This window comes from Macrosteles quadrilineatus, unplaced genomic scaffold (genome assembly GCF_028750875.1).
Source record: "Macrosteles quadrilineatus isolate MER2022 unplaced genomic scaffold, UCM_ALF_1.0 Scaffold_9__3_contigs__length_116548681, whole genome shotgun sequence".
Classification (NCBI taxonomy): domain Eukaryota; kingdom Metazoa; phylum Arthropoda; class Insecta; order Hemiptera; family Cicadellidae; genus Macrosteles; species Macrosteles quadrilineatus.
In genome coordinates, this window is record NW_026542602.1 from 29,798,962 (window position 1) to 29,818,096 (window position 19,135).

General features: G+C 35.2%; 2 protein-coding genes across 4 annotated transcripts in view; both read left to right on the forward strand.

The window, feature by feature from the left end:
* LOC129003798 (WW domain-binding protein 2-like) overlaps positions 1-9,424 on the forward strand; it is a 31,273-nt gene extending 21,849 nt beyond the window's left edge. Inside the window, exons 3-7 of one of the 2 annotated variants that reach the window (XM_054432105.1) lie at positions 4,426-4,597; positions 5,497-5,646; positions 6,917-7,039; positions 8,140-8,228; positions 9,066-9,424. In XM_054432105.1, coding sequence (XP_054288080.1) covers positions 4,426-4,597; positions 5,497-5,646; positions 6,917-7,039; positions 8,140-8,228; positions 9,066-9,116 — 585 coding nt within the window. In that variant the 3' untranslated portion in view covers positions 9,117-9,424. The remainder of the gene's footprint in view (positions 1-4,425; positions 4,598-5,496; positions 5,647-6,916; positions 7,040-8,139; positions 8,229-9,065) is intronic. The other variant, XM_054432106.1, reaches the window with a different exon arrangement.
* Positions 9,425-11,824: 2,400 nt separating this feature from the next.
* Positions 11,825-19,135, forward strand: part of LOC129004424 (brefeldin A-inhibited guanine nucleotide-exchange protein 1-like) — a 70,366-nt gene continuing 63,055 nt past the window's right edge. For both annotated transcript variants that reach the window (XM_054433006.1, XM_054433007.1), the window contains exon 1: positions 11,825-12,073. In XM_054433006.1, the coding sequence (XP_054288981.1) occupies positions 11,941-12,073 (133 nt within the window). In that variant the 5' untranslated portion in view covers positions 11,825-11,940. The remainder of the gene's footprint in view (positions 12,074-19,135) is intronic.

Below are 19,135 nucleotides of genomic sequence, written 5' to 3' on the forward strand. Positions count from 1 at the left end.
GTGTCTGTGGTCTATAAATGTAGGGTTTTTGTAACTGCCACCTATTCGGTACTGGGAAGTGAGCTGGAATCACAAATTGCTTTTTTATCCATGCCTATGCTATAACGTTGCAACGTTGGAAACTGTTCTGGGCTAGAGCGTTCTAGGATGTGGATGTGGGATAAAAAAAACCTTAAAAGAAAACATATTCTGTATTATACATCTGTTTATGGGAGAAAACCATCTTTAATTTGTCTTTTTTTAATTACTTCACATAAAGAACTGTTCATATCATCATTATAATTATTTCAATACCGTAGTACTGGTAACCTGTTGTAATAACTTCTAACATGACAGTGAAATAAGTGTACTGTACCTGATAAGGGATCTGATATCAGTTACTGCAAAACAATGGTAATGCATAACATTGGTAGTTTACACCTCTCTAGAATATATTATAACCTAGCAAAATACACGATACATTCAGTTTTATGTAAAATTTAAAGCATGAGATTTTCATTATTGCCATTTTATTATTCACTATACAGTTATGTAAGGAACTCTATCTGCATATTATGTGATTGATATCAACCATATAGTTTTAGCGAATTTCCCTATAGGGAAGTAGCTATTACCGTAGGTCTCATGGTAAGACTTAGGCCCGGGACCGATTTACTTTTTCATTTTAATGTCCCCAGAGGCCAAAAACACCATTCGTTCAAATTTTTATATATGTATATATATATATATCTTTATATATATATATCTATAAAAGAGGAACTATGTATGTATGTATGTGTGTGTGTATGTGTGTATATACGTTATGGACTCCGAAACCGCTAGACAGATTGTAATAAAACTTTCAGGCATTGTTAAGCATCTTTCAAGGATGGTTCGAGTGAAGTTTGGTGCAAATCCGTCAAAAGGGCTCTGCCCTAGAGGGTTTTAAGTGGGCCAATGTCAGACTTTTTGATCCACAATGTTTACAAATGAATATAATTTAAAAGCAGATGTTTACTTTCACCAACTGTTTTGTAGGTTTGAATAATCACAACATTCTGTATTAGCATTAGTCATGATTTGAAATAGTGCCACAGTGTTTCTACAGAGTGCAGCACAGAAAACTATTTTACTTTTTAATAAGTCCAAATGTATTAAACCCCAATCGCAGCACACCTGTGCACTCAACAACGTTTAAATTCTCCAATGTTAAATATTAAAACATAAAAATCTTTATCAAAGTATTATGAACAATAAAAGAGATGACTTTTTTTAATTTATGACAACAGTTAATTTGCAACCAAATGGTGAGTGAGCGTAGCGAACGAACATCAACCTGGAGGCGAGTAAGCGTAGCGAACGAGCTAACCTGAAAACAAGTGAGCGCAGCGAACGATTTCCAACCTGAAGGTGAGTGAGCGTAGCGAACGAACTTCAACCAGGACGTGATTGAGCCATGCGAATACTTATGAAGTTAAGCGGGGCAAAGCCCGCGGGTACAGCTAGTAGATTTATATAAAGGGTGAGTGCACCAGTGAATGACCACTCCCCAGTGAATGACCGATTTGTATAAAAAAACATCATATCAGGCTTTCTGTTTTTCCTAGTCTATCACAAACAGTTTTAAAAGTAATTTGAGGTCTTATTAATATACACTCTTTGACTTATTAAAAATGAAAGTATCAACCATCCTTTTGTAACATAAACAAAATTAGATGTTTCAAAGCAGTTCATTATTAAGCTTCCCACTATGGCGTCTCGCACAAACATGGTTGGTTGTAATTTGTCATGGTTCCTTAATTATTGATTGGAACTGTAGTATATTACATGTAATTCACAGTTAACATGTTAATGTATAATTCTGTACTAATTTAAAGATCAAAATCCTAACCAATCGTATATTTAAACAGCCGGTCAGTTACTGGTTCACAAATTAGGGTATAACCAGTGAATGACCGTTTCGTTAATTAACTGGATTTGAGTCAATTTTCTGTATTGATATTGATTAAAATGTTTTCTGATGGAGTAAGCCATTGCTAGGAAACACAAAATCTCATCAGAAATTATGTGGATACACTATAACCAAAGTTTGAATGCGAGTTCAATCTTACGGCCATTTCCTAGATAAAAAGTTATCCTTCACTAGAACCAATATTTTAACGACCCTGATATCGTTATTTTTCACTACAGGGTTTACAGCTTCGATGCGAAAATCTTGAACGGGGGTCATTCGGTGAAAAGGATGAGGTTTAATACAATTTTAAAATTGTTATATAATATGCGGTCATTCACTGGTGCGATGATTTATGTGCAAAAAATTGTATTTTTCGATACTTTTTATTAACATAATGCATTAAGTTGTATAATCGGAAAGTACAGGAAAGAATGGGCAATATATTTTAACGATTTCGTACAATGTAGCTTAGAAGTAGTTTTTCCCATGTCGTTTACAAGTAGAAAGTCAACCTTAAGCGGTCATTCACTGGTGCACTCACCCTATATGTGTCCGTGAACACGATAACTTGAGTAATTTTTATCCGATTTTGATGGAATTTGGTTTGAAGGTGTAAGGCGGGATAAACTTGAATGAGTTCGCGATCCAGCATGATCGGACCATGGGAACAGGGTTTTATGGGGTAAAAATTGATTTTTCTCACTTCTTACCCTCAAAACACAAAATTTCCCAATTTTTCTCTAAACCTTCTTAAAGAGCTTAAAAAAAACAAACAATTCAGTATATGAAAGTGTTTTTGTACGGTTATTGGTTACGGAGAAAACTAAAAAAATGGTAAATTTAAAATTCCCATGTTATTCTTATGGAGAATATTGTAAAATGTTGTAGTTTGCTTGTTTATGGATATATTTTGATCAAACTTGGCAAATTTATTTATTTTATAGTAAGCTATCAATATTTTACTAAAAACACACTACTTTATTAGTTTCCTTGTAGCAGCAAACCTAGGTACTCGTTGAACCTAATGTTATTTAAATAGATCAATTGAAAATCAATTCGGCCAAATGGAAATTCGCTTAGACGGCAGGTTTGCTGCGGCGGGGGTATTTTTGAAGTATGATGTAACTGAGATAAATTAATTGTACATTTGTTATTTAGTAAATCAATTAGTCCATTATTAATTGTAGAGTTGGGAAGTTTAGTTATATAAAGCAGATCCCCCGTAGAATGTTATATAAGTAGTGCATATATCAAGTTCCAGTCTCGGACAGGTTTCAAGGTCAATATTAGCATATAGGCTTACTCTAAACAAGTTCGAGGAGTTTACTTGAGTGTTATGTTAGGTCATGGCTAAAAATATTGTGGGAGCCTTATTTTCTGGTTTACTTTATTGAAATGTTCTTTAACTTCTTATAAGCTTTACTTTATTATAATTGTTTATAAAATTGATGTTTTAATGATACAATTATAAAAAGAAGCTTGTAGTTGTTATTTGGTATGGAATTAGTCTAATTGCATTTGTTAGGTCTTGTAATCGATTCCTTAGTTAATAGCCTACCTTATGCACTTGATTATAAAACAAAATTATTATAAATGTTGTAGTGATTTGTAGAGAGTGCTCCTATTTAGAGACAGTTCTCATCACTTGAGAGAGCTCTCCATATTTTGCTTCTAGATTTGTTAAACTTACAAACAACTCAGATTATACAATTGTCATATTGCTAAAAGCTATTGATGATTGATTGGTGGGATTTCTGTATTCGTTCACTTCATCTTTCACTCAATTTTCATCTCATCATTACCAAAAAGTAGGCTATTGTTTTTTTTCATCTCCGTCATTTGACAATGCAACACTCTGATAACTGGACTTACTGTGGTGAGTGACTTAGTGGGTACTGTACTGAGTGATGATAGTGCTTGATTGAGCATTGCTTGTCATAACGCCTCTCTCATACATGTGCTATGGAGCTGCTCCCCGCATATTGATGACATCCTACTGATTCTCAAACAGGGTGTGCATTATTGACAGTGTGGAGAAAGATGAACATTGTAGTCCTATTTTTAAGGACCTCAGAACAGAATACTTTGTTTCTGTTTGTTTATTTGTATATCTTTGTTTTCTTTACATAAAGTAAAATTTATCACTCGGTGAGTAATGTACACATTGGAGACTTGACCTTACTTTGCTAAATATTCCTAGAATAGACTGCACAAAACAGACTGTACTGCCCTTAAAAATTCTTGTAAATTGCCTGACCTTTAAAACAAGAGTTTTACATGTAAGATGATGCCAATTTCTAAAAGTATTCACTTCTAAAATGTAATGAATTCTTCACAACAACTTGGACTGTTTTATCTTGTGCGAGATTGATTTTCCACCCAGATTCTCTTAGTCACTGTGCTCTTTAGTTGTCATGCATTTCATTTTTTAATCACCTCAGTTTTTAAGTAAGTGATGTGAACTGACCCTGACAATTTGCAATGTTCCACAGGTGGAGTTGGAACAGCCTGTGTTCGGGGCTAACTACATCAAAGGCAAGGTCCGAGCACAGCCCAACGGCAACTGGGTCGGTGAGGCCAAGTTCAAACTAAGCTTCAAGAAGGGAGGAGCCATAGACTTCGGTCAAGCTATGCTCAAAGCCGCTCAAATGGGTAAAAGCAAATGTAAACATTTTGTTGCTCACTAGCTTAATGTTAAAAGTGTCCAGCCATTCCCCCTCCCTTAGCTAAGCTAAATGTGGACTGTGTTGGTGAGACTAGTGGTAAAGTTATTATGTGTAAAGTGTAAACAGTCCTGGTCTAATTATTTTTGGGGATAGCAGATTGTTTTTATTTATGTCCTATGAACTTGCTTCTTATTTTCTAAAAAACTAAATTTCTCGAATATGATGTAAAATGAAGAGCATGGTGTTTATTCTTCTCCTCTTTGCTTTGTTCAAGGTCAGACAAATTACTCGAGTCATCATAATTGTTATGTGACTCATTGTTTACAATCACATTATCAGTACTTTACTATCAACCATTGGATGTTTATCCAGCATTAAATATTTAAATAGCTTACTTGAAAACACAAATGATACACCTTTCTAGTTTTAATTTGTAAAAAAAAATTTAAAGCTTTTCTATTAGTTAATAAAAAGTTGTTTAAACATTACTTCCTGGCCACCATAAGGCCTGAAGACATCACTCTTATCAACCTTTTTCAAATGCTGATAATTCTTAACTACTGTTAAAAAATAGTATTCATAGATATAATGTTTATTCTGTAGACAGACATTTTTATTCATCTTGGTAAAGATATCCTCTGACCACCTATGCTAGTTTATACATGCTATGAAAACCATTTTTTTCGTCTAAGAAGTTTCTGGATTGTTTAAGTGTATGTGTTCCAAGTAGCTTCAGCACACTCAGCAGGGTAGGTGAGTGGTTATAATTGTGTACGATCCTGAGAAAAAGTTTGCTCATATAGAGGTTCAAATAGACCCGTTTGTGTCTCCACCTTACATAGTATTGTGAATCTTTTGTAATATTGATCAAAGTAGTTGACCATTTTGTTGTTACAGCCACTCGCAATGGAGTGCCAGACGCCCCGCCACCATACATGCCCCCGACAGGACCCTGGTACAACGCCCCTCCCCCTGCCTACGCCCCACCTGCTGGGGGCATCTATGGGTGGAACAGCAACGTCACTGGTTTCAACACACCCCCGCCACGTATGTAGCTATCATGTTTTAGGAAGTATTGTTTAGGGTTCATTAAGTCAAATTTGAGTTGATGCAAAGAAAGAACAAGATAACTGTTAGAACCTAATGAGTTTGATATTGGGCAAGTTGAAATGTCACTTGTTACATTTTTAAAACTTTTAATTTGACTAGTTATTAGTTTGAAGTTTGAATAGATTTACTTATAACAGTGAAAAATGGATTAAACAACTGCCTTTGGCAAATCCCTGCATTGTATTCAGCAACTAGTTTTGGCTCTGAAATTATACCAACATGCACATGAAAATCTTATTTTAATCATTCCTGAACACTCACATTTTAAAACAAAACAGTACATTTTACGGAAATATAAATATCAGCTGATTTGGCCAGAAGCAAACCCAGTTGGAGTTTATTCTGGACTCGACACCATCATAAAGTTAAAAAAGTTTATGAAGTTCATACAAGTATCTTTAAATTATATAAAGTTAATCAGGATCACAAAAACCGTAAGCCGCACACCTATCAACCGCATACTTGAATAAAAGGTCTTGATGTGAAACTTCTCTTTAAAATATCAGTTTTTCAATAAACCCTCTTCAATCAATTATCAGTTAGGGCACAACCTCAATATTAAAGGGCTCTATTCAATCCCCTTAAAAATATTGACAATGCATCAGCTGTTAGATTTGTTTTTATTCATAGTTTGTTTGCTTTTTCTATAAGTTAATATTTTGATTCTCAATATAGATGTTTACATTACGATAAAGTTACTAGTTTTGATTCTGCCAAATAGTTTAACACAAATTCCCTAGAGATTTTCGTAAAATAAACAATAAGTACATTGAGATTTGCCTTTATAATTTGCTTGGTATGTGTTAATACTGAGTAGCCTAACTGTTTTTAGATTTAGAGACCCACATTATTCTCGTAAGAATTCTTGCCCCGTTGCAAAGGACAAGAGAAATGTCTTCATAATGCTGCGGTGAAAATATTATATATGTAGGTAACTAAATGAGAATTTAAAATATTGAATCAAAACCTCAGTAGGAAGAATGGTGCCAACAACCCATCATTGGATGTTGGTCTGGTTTTGCAAATGGCATTAAGTTGATAACTTGTATCAAATAAATTAAAATATAAAAATCCCTTAAATAGAATCATATCCAAGGTTTTAGTATGTACATCAGTTTGTACTGATCCAAAGTTAAACATTGTTTACAAATTTGAATATGCTGACTTTTCTCGAACTGTTGTTACCTCACTTTTTGTGTTGTTGCAGCCAACACAGTATACATGGTAGAGAGCCCCCCACCATACCCGGGTATCATGCCAGGGTACAACGGGTATGCCTCCGCTCCCCCCTCCGGTGCCACTGGGTTTGCACAACCTCCCCCTTGTCCAGGTGATAAATACGTTAGATATCTTCATTGAATAAGAAGAGTTGTAAACATCTTATCCCCATGTTAAAAAAAGTTGTTGTTTGTATGTTTTCCAGGGTGTCCACCGACTGGGAAAACCGGGAATTATGCGTGATATTTATGAACCAGGAAAAAACCGGGAATTCTGCGTGAATTTTGTATTTTACCGGGAATTTTTTGCCGCGATCGTGCATGACGACAATGACGTTCCCGTCACCGCGGGAGACGACGATGACGTTCCCGAGATTGTGGAAGACGACGATGACGTTTCCGTGACCGCGGGAGACGATGACAACGTTTCCGTGACCGCGGGAGACGACGATGACATTTCCGTGACGGCGGGAAACGACGATGGCGTTTCCGTGACCACGGGAGACAACGATGATATTTCCGTGACCGCTGGAGACGACGACGACGTTTCCGTAACTGCGGAAGATAACTAAAATAGGGAGCTGTGTTAGCGCTAAACCAGCATTGCGGGAGTTGGCGCAAAACACGTTGGAAATTTTAGTATGAAAAGTACGACCTGAACTACCTGGATTTTTTTTTTTTACTCATGAATTACTCATGAATTGTTTGTGGTTGGCCTGGTGGACACCCTGTTTTAATGTATTTTTATTGTGTTCATTTTTTGTCTGTTTGAATAATGTAAGCAACTTATCAGTCAGATTTTAAATTTCCAAACAAAACAAATAGTTCTATGTTGTATTGTAATTTTTAAAGTGGTTTCATTACTAGATTTTCTTAAATTTATTATATTCAGGCTAGTATTCTTCAAAATGCATGCTCTGTGTGGTAGTGCATATCTATTGAGTTGTTTCCTGTTAACTATTCTTAACAAATTTAGTTCCCCTATCAAGTTTGTATCTTGTCGCCTACCAATTCCAATTATTAATATGAGCTTGCCCTACTAGTTTATCTACTGACAACCTTTAAACTTTGTGAAGTGTCACCTAGACACAATTGTTGATTAGGATTTGCGTGTTTCTAACCTCAGTTCAATCCTCTTCACCTGTCCTTCCACCTCAATCCTCTATCTACTTTCCACATGGTTAACTATCAGCTGATGTCGTTTGTTGAACAGCTGATGCCAAAGCCGCAGAAGCTGCTCAGAGTGCGTACTACGACCCAAACCGGCCTCAATGTGCCTACGTCCCCCCGCCCGCATACTATGTGAGTAAAACACACTGTAAAACCATTTATTGGCAAAACTAAGTCTTATACGACCAGTGCTTTGAATATTCCCCAACCCTCTGGTTTTTTATCTTTTTTATGTCCTACGCATGGCAAATAAAACCTTGATAGATTTTTCAAAAGCTACATCCAAAATTGATTTTTACTTCCAGAATACAAAACCTAAATGGTCGTTTATGGATTGAACACAAGTTGTCAGTAATCACCTGGATCTTAATGAATGAATCCATCTAAAGGTCTGACTAGTCTCATTCAGTTGCAAAGCTATGATATTGTTTATTAAATGTTCGTCCATCGCTCATCTTCACCTCAGTAGGTTAGAGTTGCACCAAATAATTTAAACCAGTCAACAAATAAGCAACCATTCTTTTTTTATGATTAATCCTAATTCGACAGATTTTAAACTGCACACTGGAAACCCCGGTTATCTCTTGAAATACCAGTAATTGTTTTACAGGTTCATTTACTCTTGGTTTTTTGTTAACCGTATTTATGCCTATCAATTTGCTTTTTTAGGCACAGTCTTCCTCTGCATTGGAACAGGGTTTTTATTTCTTACCTTTTTGTTTTAATTACATACTTATCAAAGCAAGCCGGTAAACTTGAGTTTTGTTTTGTTCAGGCCTGTTTATTGTTTTAAAGTGTCTGTATTATAAACTTTAGATTTTTCAGAGTGATCATTTATTTCATTACTGTTTAACATGTATGTGTAGTATTTTCTTTTATTTTATTAAATTTAAGTTCCTAATAGATTTCCTCTCATTATTCCAAAGCAACACATTCTCAAGTATTTATATATTTGTGTTTGTTTTGCAGGAATCCCCTCCTCCATACCAAATGAACGGGGAAGCCAAGAAAGAGAAGTGAAGAAGTAAACGAATGCAGCTGCATAACTATATTGGGATATTTCATTTAGTTATATCTATGATATTTTATATTCAAATCACTGTAAATTATATAATGTAAACTTAACCAAGAATAATGTACTTTTGCATTCCAGTGTAACTCGATTTTGTAAATGTTGTTAGAGTTGTAAGTATTTATGTTAAGAGTTTTGATTCGTTTACTAAATTAAGTTACTGCTTTGAGAGCTTTTGACACAGGTTTGTTTAGCCAACCGTGTCTTGTGTTTATTAAAGTATTATGTAGCGTTTTCAATAAATGATTGTTGTTTATTTGGTTTGTTTTACTTTACCTCTTCAATTATTATGGTAGTTTTAAGTAATTTCAATTTTTTTCTGTTTTCATGGCTTGTGTTTTTTGTTTACTATTATTTGAAGTCTGCTGCATGAGATTTTATTTTTTCATCTTAAAATCACTAAAGAACAGTAAAAAGACCAGGGTTTGGTCCCCTTTCAAAAACCAAAAAAATGCAAATGACATAGTTAAACACAAAGTAAGAAAATGATCATGAAATAGTAGTAATAGTACCAAAGAGGTGCAAGTAGCAGTTTAATGATCACTCTTAATGTCATTTATAGGTCCACCAAAAGTAAATGTATTGCACATGGTTAATTTAGGCTCTCTTGGCTAAAAAAAACAAGCTGTTTTGGCTTGTTGATGAATCAAAGTAGGCTCCAAATTGTTCTAAAACTTGAATATCTATGGCTCCTGTTGCAGCAAAGTGCGCTAGTTCAAGTCCGCGACAAAAACTTAATGTTCCTTACTTCATTGTTGTTCACTCTTCTAGCTGCCCCCGCTCCCATAAGCAGATCAGTCTCTTCAGTGTCGGATTTACCACTAGGCCAATTAGGCCGCGACAAAAGGAGGCCGCAGAGGATTGGCAAAAGTATTTTTTGACAACAATTTTTTTTTACCCTAAGTTGCCGCGACTTTTTGATTGCAGCCCGCTGGAGTTGTTCATGATTTTGATGCAGTCAGTGACGACATCTCCTTGATTTAGGGCAAGTGTTCACGATTATTCTGCGATCATGGGTGACAATGATGATTTACCCATGATTATGGCCTGCGAGAGATGTTCACGATTTCATCCGTGATCACTGGTGAGGACGATGATGATGATGATGATGACTATGGGAGATTTTTATGATTTCATCGCTATTGCAGGGGATTCCACCACAGGGGTGGGGGCCACTTCATTGATTTGGTCTAGGGTGGCAAGTACCTTAAATCCAGCACCGAGTCTTACTGTTGCCAGTTGACAAATGTGGATGCAGAAGTGTTTTGAATGAAGAAATGCACATGTGGCTTAGGGAGTTGGCTGTACATATGTGCACAACTAGACCAGCAGCAAGTGTTCAGCATGTCGAGACAATGATTCAATATGAGAAAACTTTGGCTCGCTGAGTGTTTAAAACTTCCAAGTCCAACTGTAGAGATTTATTATTATACCCAGTCCAGATGAGGACGCCACCTAGGCGAGTATTAACCCAAATACGAGTGTAGAATGAAATGAGACTAAGTCCAGCTGTTTAATTAGCCAGGACCATTTCATTTGGCCTGATGATTAATGACAGGATTAAGTATAGAACAGGACTTTGGTCTCGGATTTGATCTAGCTCGCTTGGTTGCTGCGACGGACGGTTCTTTTTTTAATACCCCGATTAAATATTGGTTAATATGTTATTTTTATTTCGGGAAACTCTTAGGGAACACAGAACACGAATGAATCAAGGGCGGTCTCAGGGGGGTTGTGACCCCCCCAAAATATTTTTTATATACATAAACTATTATACCAGGGGAACTTTAATAATTTTTATTGTAAATCGATCTACCAAATTGAAATTTATTGTAGTCTTTACACTTGTGGTGAACGAAAGGACTAATTACAAACTCTAACCTAAAACTCGGGATCGTTCGAGTCTGACTATTTTTATAAGTCTTGAAATATCTCCTGTATTACCGGTACTTGACAATTGCTTGCGCTCGAGCAACGAGTACACTTGATAAAAATTCAACAATACATTAAAATAATAAGCTCTCTGTCACGCTGCATGACTAGTAAACGGCAGAAGTAAAGCAGAAAACGGCAGAACGGCGGTATTGGTTGACCATAAACGCCTGCAACGATGCGCTGCAAACCGCGTGACGTGTTTATTAAAGTAGCTATATGAACTGATGAACTGATGAACTGATGAACTGATGAGTAAGCTATATGAACTGTAGTGTAAGTGAGCCGTCTTTATTCCTGAATTAAAAAATAATTCATACCCTTGGCTCATAGGCACTATGAGTAAGTGAACCTTCCTACTGTATTTTTAAATATAAGACACGAGGCTCATAGTCACCATGATCTGTAGAGTAAGTGAACCTTCAATATTATTTACGAGGCTCGTATAGACTATGATCTGTAGAGTAAGTGAGCCATGTGTTTTAAGAATTACATTGAAGGCTCATAGTGTCTATGATTTGTAGTGTATGTGAACCCTAACCTCTCTTCCATGATATAGCAGCGGCTTTTTGCCAATCTACAGCTCTCTAGTGTTCTGTTAAAGCTGGCTTCACCGCAACATGCATATTCCTATTCGCGTGCCCTCTCCAACGTAGAAGTTGTTTTTGTTCTTCTTCTTCTTACATCGTCTTGCCTGTCTGTCTGCCTTCTGTCTTGTGTCTGGACTCGAGTCAAGGATTACTATACTACTAATTTATTGACTTTTGTTTATTATGAGTCGTAAATTCTGTGTAAACCGTGTGGAAAATTACTCATTGTAATTTTAATTATGCTATTTATATGCTAACAATGAAAAGAAACTCAAAAACTAAAGAAATGTTCATAGTTCGTGCATTAGAGAAGATTTTAAGTGATAAGGAAATTAAGCGGTCATACCACTCCCAACTTAAAAAGGCTTGTGAGGTGGCATTAGGTAATAATTATTATAATATGTATTTCACAAGCAAATTGCTGGTATACTTTTAAACGTTGTCTTAGCATTTAATTGCACAGTATTGCAAAGGCATATTCCTTGTATTTAGCAAAACTTGGGTCTATGTACTAGTAAGTTAGGTTGGCTATGTGTGTGAATCTGTTAGTAAAACATGTCCCAGACATAAAATTTAAAATAACACTCTAGGTCCATTTTAGATTAAGGTCTAAATCACATCAAATCAAAAATCTAGGCTATCTAGTGGCCGAAAACCAAACTGAAGTTAGCCTAGATTAGGTAGGTACGGTAGGCCTATAATTATGATAGCCCTTTTGCTGCAAAAAACATGAAGATCCTACCCTATTAGTAGGGTATGCCAGAGTTGCCATCAAGTTATGACTAACTTATAAGTTACAAAAGTGCGAGACTAGGCCTAGCCCAAATGCTATGTTAGGTAGAATCTATTGGCGTAGGCCTTCTACAATTCAGTGGATGCTGTTTTGAGTATTGATATATCTTCATAAAATGAACAAAATACACGTAAATTAATTGGTAAACTTTATTGTAGAACTAATTCAACCCAAAATATAAATGTAAACAACAGATAAAAACAACTATAATCATCTGATTATTTTTGCATATGGCAATCCTCCCCCCTATTAAGCTGCTCTTAGTTGGTCGCAGTGTTTCTTAAATAACCGCCCGTCTTCTGATTTAACGAGGTACATAACATGCCCAAGCGTCCTTTCTACTGTTCCTGTTTGTGTGTACAAACAGACTCCCACAGGCCTTATAAGTTCTCCAGTGTATGTTCTCATTTCCACTTCCGTCTTGAATAGACGTTTATTAAGTTCAAGTTTAAGAAAATCACTGTATGATAATGAGCTCAAAGCCGCTCCAGTATCAAGTTCCATATTCAATGACTTGCCTTCAATAGAAACGTTAATTATAAACTTGTCATTCACATTTGGTGTCCCCATCATGTAAACCTCATGAACGTTGTCATTATCATCTTAAACATCAATTTTATTTTATTTTAACTTGTAAGCGTTTTCACTTGCATTGCTAACCCTGTTGCGTGTGAGACAAACATTCTCAATGTGTCCAATCTTGTTGCACTTCCTACAAAACTCATTTTTAAATTTGCAAGTATCAGCTTTATGTTGAGTAGGGCCTACTGCCGCATCTGTAAAATTTACCTCTTAAATCTTGAAAGGTAATATGCGGTTAGATTTCATTTCTACTCTTTCTTGTCAACCCAGATTGTTTACTCACATAGTTAACATCCTTAGTTTGTTCTGTAACGTAATGAGAGTACTGTACTTAGGTTTTATTGCATAACTTTCCAGTTTAGACTGTTCAATAGAATTGGCCATTTCTACCACTTCTTTAAATGATAAAGTATTTCCTTTTTCTTGAAGAAGCCTAACTCTCGCTTCATTATCTCTTAATCCGCACATGAATTGCATCTTCAAGAACATATCACAAACTGAACGTTCACAGTTGTAACACTTAAAATCACAATCAATTGCCCAACGTTTTAGTTCTCGAGCTTACGTAGAAATTCCCTCTTCAGTATCTTGAACTTTACTGATGAACCTATTTTGGTTAGCAAGTACACTTGGAGTAGGTTCCAAACAGTTTTGCAGTATATCTGAAAGTTCTTCAAACGATCTGTCACATGGTGACTCGCGGGCCATCGCGTCACATAATGCCTGATGCATTTCGGGTGTAAGAGTACTAAGCAAACAGTTGTGTTTTGGTTTTGGACTCTGAGATTTGTTTTAGGTCCTCTCTACTCCTGTTTGCTTAATAGTGACAAAGAATGGTTGTAATAAAGCTCTTGCCTTGCCTCAAGGTATGTTTCCTCTACACCTGTATGGTAATCTTCTTCTCTTTCAATTTCATCTTCATCGTCTGTAGTTGTTATAATCTCTTCGTGTAACAAAGTGAATCTTTTCCACGTTTCATCCAGTAGAGTTTGTCTGCCCAAAGCATCGTATATAGACGAACCTTTGGTTTTCAGCACTTGTAAAGTCCTTGTAATTTGAGACTTTATGATTCCTCTTTGTTGTTTTAATTTTCTAGTTTCATTTTCACTTTTATCACTCGTCGCCATTGATATATCTTCATAAAATATACAAAATACACGTAAATTAATTGGTAAACTTTATTGTAGAACTAATTCAACACAAAATATTAATGTAAACAATAACAGATCAAAACAACAATAATCATCTGATTATTTAAGCATATGACGAGTATATTATGACTTTTTTTCGCTTTTGACAGTTTCAGGTGAAAGAAACCCTAATGTAAGAAAGATGTTCTCATACTAAAATTTGTGTTGTCAAATAAATTACTTTTGGCCTAAATTTTAAATGTATCCAAGGCAAACCTTCTATGTTGTCTATGTTAAACAAGTATCAAGTTTACTCTACTATACTTTTATTTTCCTAATAATCCACATTTTGTGCCTAAAATCTATTGTAATATCTTCTATATATATAATACGCTAAGCCGATTTTTGTGAACAGAACTCCTCCCTCATTTTTGGAACGATTTTGATGATTAAAGTGTCAAAAAAATTGCCCTGATCTGTAGTTTTGCAAAGTGTTTTTCGTTTTTTGATATCTTTATTAGTTTAGGCAGGATCTTCCATCAAAGTTGAGTTTTCTCCCATAAGATTAACATAGGGGAATCTAAATAATTAATTGGAAACTTTGTATCCACTAATTTGTGAGAACAGCTGGGCGTAGAAACTTGGTAGAGGTGTCCAAAGAAAGGTCTTGGTCTGTAGATGAGTTATCAAAAGAAAAACGAAGTAAATTCGCTTAGGGCTCTGCCCCAAAAGCCGTTAAAAATCCCTTCACAGATTTGTTTACATTTTGGTCATGTGGATAATACTTTTTAATAAAACAGCTGTTAATTTTGAAATTGTATTTTAAACAACACACATTTATTGGGGGTTACTGAATTCTCCAAAAGAAGTATTTGCAACTAGCTGTTTGCCCGTTCTACGTACGGGAATCTAGTAGTAAGTTAAAACCTTATATTCAGAACAGGAGTTGGTTTGCATATTTAGTGTGCATTTTTCCAGATATGATGGCAAAACTATAACTGTTTAGGAATACATATAAACCTTCTCAAATACAATATCTGACAGTTTCAAAGCCAAAACGAATGCTTCGCAATTAAATGTCACCCGATCAAGTTAGTCCATATTTTATATCAAACAATGAAAGGAATTGCTTTACAGTATAGATCTATGAGGCATAGCCCTAAGGTAGGCCTGTAATTTAAAGTTACTTTTCACGCTGGTTAAAAGTAGTTAAAACACTACCTCAACCTCACTACTGCACACTTTATTCGGGTTGAAATTTTTATTAACAATGGTGCTCTTGTCTTTTCCAAGAAAAATAAGAGGAGATTAATGCGTTACCAACAGACATACACACACAAATACAGAATTGAGTCCACACAACATTTTTGAGTCCAGACAGAAAACGCTAAAAATTATACAGTAAGACATCAATTAAATTTAATAAGCAATAAGGTGCAGTGTTTATAAATAAATAGTGAAAATAGTGATGTGTTTGTATGTAAAAATTATTCTTACTGCTACCACCGGTTCTAAGGAAAAGTAGCAGTACCAAAAACCAACGTTTACATTTGAGAAAAGAACTGTAGTACTTACGACTAATTCAAACTGTCCTTCTAATCAAACTGTATTATAGGTGTTAATTAATCTGTTGGCAAATCTATATAAATAAAATTAGAGTTTTGTCTGTACATTGCTCAGAATTATATATTTTTTGGTTATTTTTACTTCTTATACATTAAATAAGCAGAAACGAGTCTTATCTCAATTTCTGTCTGTCTGTCTTTCCCTTTGTCTGTAACACTCAAGATGGCATTTTACGCTATCTTCTCCTGGAAAACGAGAGTACCTATCAAGATCCAAGTCATTTTAATGTATTCACTGGATTGGCGAGATTGTCTTTAGCCATTAAAATATGGCCTCACTACTTTGTAAATAATATTACGAACGTTCAAAAATGTAGGTTTGTGCGATTTATGTCAAGTTTTCGTCCAATTTTTATTGCATAATCATCTATGAAATAACGAACAGCTGTTCGGATCAAGATTATTTTTCCTAGCTGTCACTGATATGTTTACAAATGTTGTTTACAAATACCGCAACCTTTTTCAATACGTTTTGAATGTAAATCCCAAGTGATTAAAAACGTTTTTCTTACATAACGGATTTAATTAATCGAAAGTGCAATAATATAGTGTAGTAGTGTAACCGTGTAAATGAAATTAAATAACTAGGCATCATCCAGTTCAGGAACCAGAGATTCTTTGTGTATAAATTGTTCTTGAGTTTTGATAACCAGAAAGAAGACCTTGAATCAGTGTTGTATACGGCTGGGAAACTTTAAATTTTATAATGATCGTCGCCAATGGATTAGAAATATGGTTTCCACTCATTGACACGGCGCTTCAATGGCGGTTGTGTAAAGTGGTAAGTAAAAAATCACAACTGCAGTGGTTGATTGTAACAGAGGCTTACGGATGATGCTAAACTCGCTTTTCTAATGTGTTATTTTCTGTTCCTACCATTGACTATATATATATAGTCAATAGTACCTACTCACCGTGTGATGCAATCGCTGGACCATACAGCCATGCTCTTGGGTACGTACGCCTACCCAATTATTCATAACAAACTGTTCGACGACGATCCTTGATACCGGTACTTTTCCCTAGAATACACGGCCTACCTACTTAAGGAATAAAATTACAAACGTCCAAAAACCCAACGTTGTGTGATTTTTGTCACATTTCCTTCTAATGTTATTAGATAGCCTTTACCAATCATTGTTTAGAGAATAGGTACGTAGGGCCTAATCTATTAAATAACAAAAAGTTGTTTGTATGAGGTTGTTTTTTTTAAAAACTGACACCGATAAGTTTACATTAAAAGTTGTTTACAAATAAAGCAATTATTGGGAAATAACTTTGATTGCCGTTTTAAAACGTTTTACGAGAAAATCAAAAACCAAGAGATCAATAACCTCGGGACTTGATTAACTCATATAGTTGGTCGGCTGTACTATAGTTCTCAACTGTGAACGTTGGTTTTTGGTACCGGTTCTATTCCTTAGAACCGTTGGTACTGTTGGTAGTAGCAAGAATCATTTTTAAGTACCAACACATCACTGTACTTTACAAATTAGTTATCGTTGGTGTTGCACCTTATTTATTATTACAGGCGTATTCAATTTAATTGATGTCTTAACTGTACAATTTTTGCTTTTTCTTTCTTGATTCCAAAATGTTAGTTTATGCTAAGAAAACGATAACGCACTTTAGTAAAACATTTATTCAGCTAACCATAATGAATTGTTTAAACGCTTTACGTTGTTTATGTATCAATAGTTCGTGGCCTATTTTGGTAATATTTACTATAAATTACCAATCGTCTATACCAGGGTGGCTGGACCACCCTGGACCAGTCGTCTTCATTTCATATAGTAAGCCGTCATTTCGGGTCATCATCGGTCCAAGCAAATATACATTGTTATGATGAAATTTGATGACATTAACAAAATATTTTAGATACTAATTTTACAAGTACTTTGTTATGCTTAAAGCGTAGCAAACCCCCTAATTAAGTTCTGTATTTTTGTGTGTATGTCTGTTAGTAAAGCATTAATGTCCTTATTTCTCAGTGTTTCACGGAAAGGACAAAAGTACCTTTATAATGAAAATGTCAACACGAATAAAGTGTTAAATTGGGAGGTTGAAGTAGTACCTTAAATACGTTTAACCATTGTGGAAGGTAACTTTCAATTATAGGCCTACATTAGGGCTATGCCTCATAGATCTATAAAGCATTTTTTAGTTTAATCATTGGATTTAACATATGGACCAACACGACCCAGGTTACATTTAATTTCGAAGCATTTGTTTTGGCTTGAAACTGTCAGATACTGTATTTGCGAAGGTTTATATACTGTATAATAGTTTTGCCAGCATATCTGAAAATATGCAAACCAAATTCTGTTCTTAATAAAAAGGTAACTGACTACAATAAGATCCCCGTGCGTAGAACGGGCACACAGCTAGTATACAAATAAATAAATACTCAGGCCACAAAACATGTAACATGTAACGTTAACAACGTAAAGCTTTGAAAGCTTACTATGGTTTGCTAAAAAAAACTTTCACTTGATGTGGTGCAGTACAGAAGTTATTAATCTTCTTTGGTTTTAAATTTTTTTTAAGTTTTCGAAAATCAAAGTTATTTCCCATTAGTAGCATTATTTGTAAGCAGCTTTTAATGTTAACATATTAATGGCAGTTTGAAGAAACCACCTTTATCCAAACAAAGGTTTCTTATTTAAAAGATTACGTAATCTCTAAACGATAATCGGTACATATATCTAGCAAACATTCGAAGGAAATGTGACAAAAAACGCACAAATCTGGGGTTTTGTACGTTTGTAGTTTTACTTCCTAAGTAGGAAAAGTACCGATATCGTTGTCGAAATGTAAGTAAGTAGAAAGCAAAAGTGACACATTGGAAAAGCGAGTTTAGCTACATCTGTTAAGTTAAACCTCCGTTACGGTACGATCACAGCGAAATCAGAAAGATCTTCCAAGATCGCAGCAACATCCACGATCACCCACTGCAGTTGTGATTTTTTACTTTGCACTTTACACAACTGTCCTTCAAGCGCCGTCAATGAGTGGAAACCTTTGTAAGCTATGGTATTGGTGACGATGATTAAAAAAATGTAAGTTTCCTTGCACTGTTACAACACTGATTTACGGTATTTTCCCCGGTTATCAAAACTCAAGAACAATCATTGCACTTGCGATTAATTAAACCGGTTAAGTAAGGTACAACGTTTTTAATCTCACTTGGTTTGGATGTGCTGACTAAACTTGATCGGAAACGGTTGCGGTATTTGTAAACAACTTTTAATGTAAACATATCAGTGACAGCTAGAAGTGAGAACTAATCCAAACAGCTGATCGTTGTTTCATAAA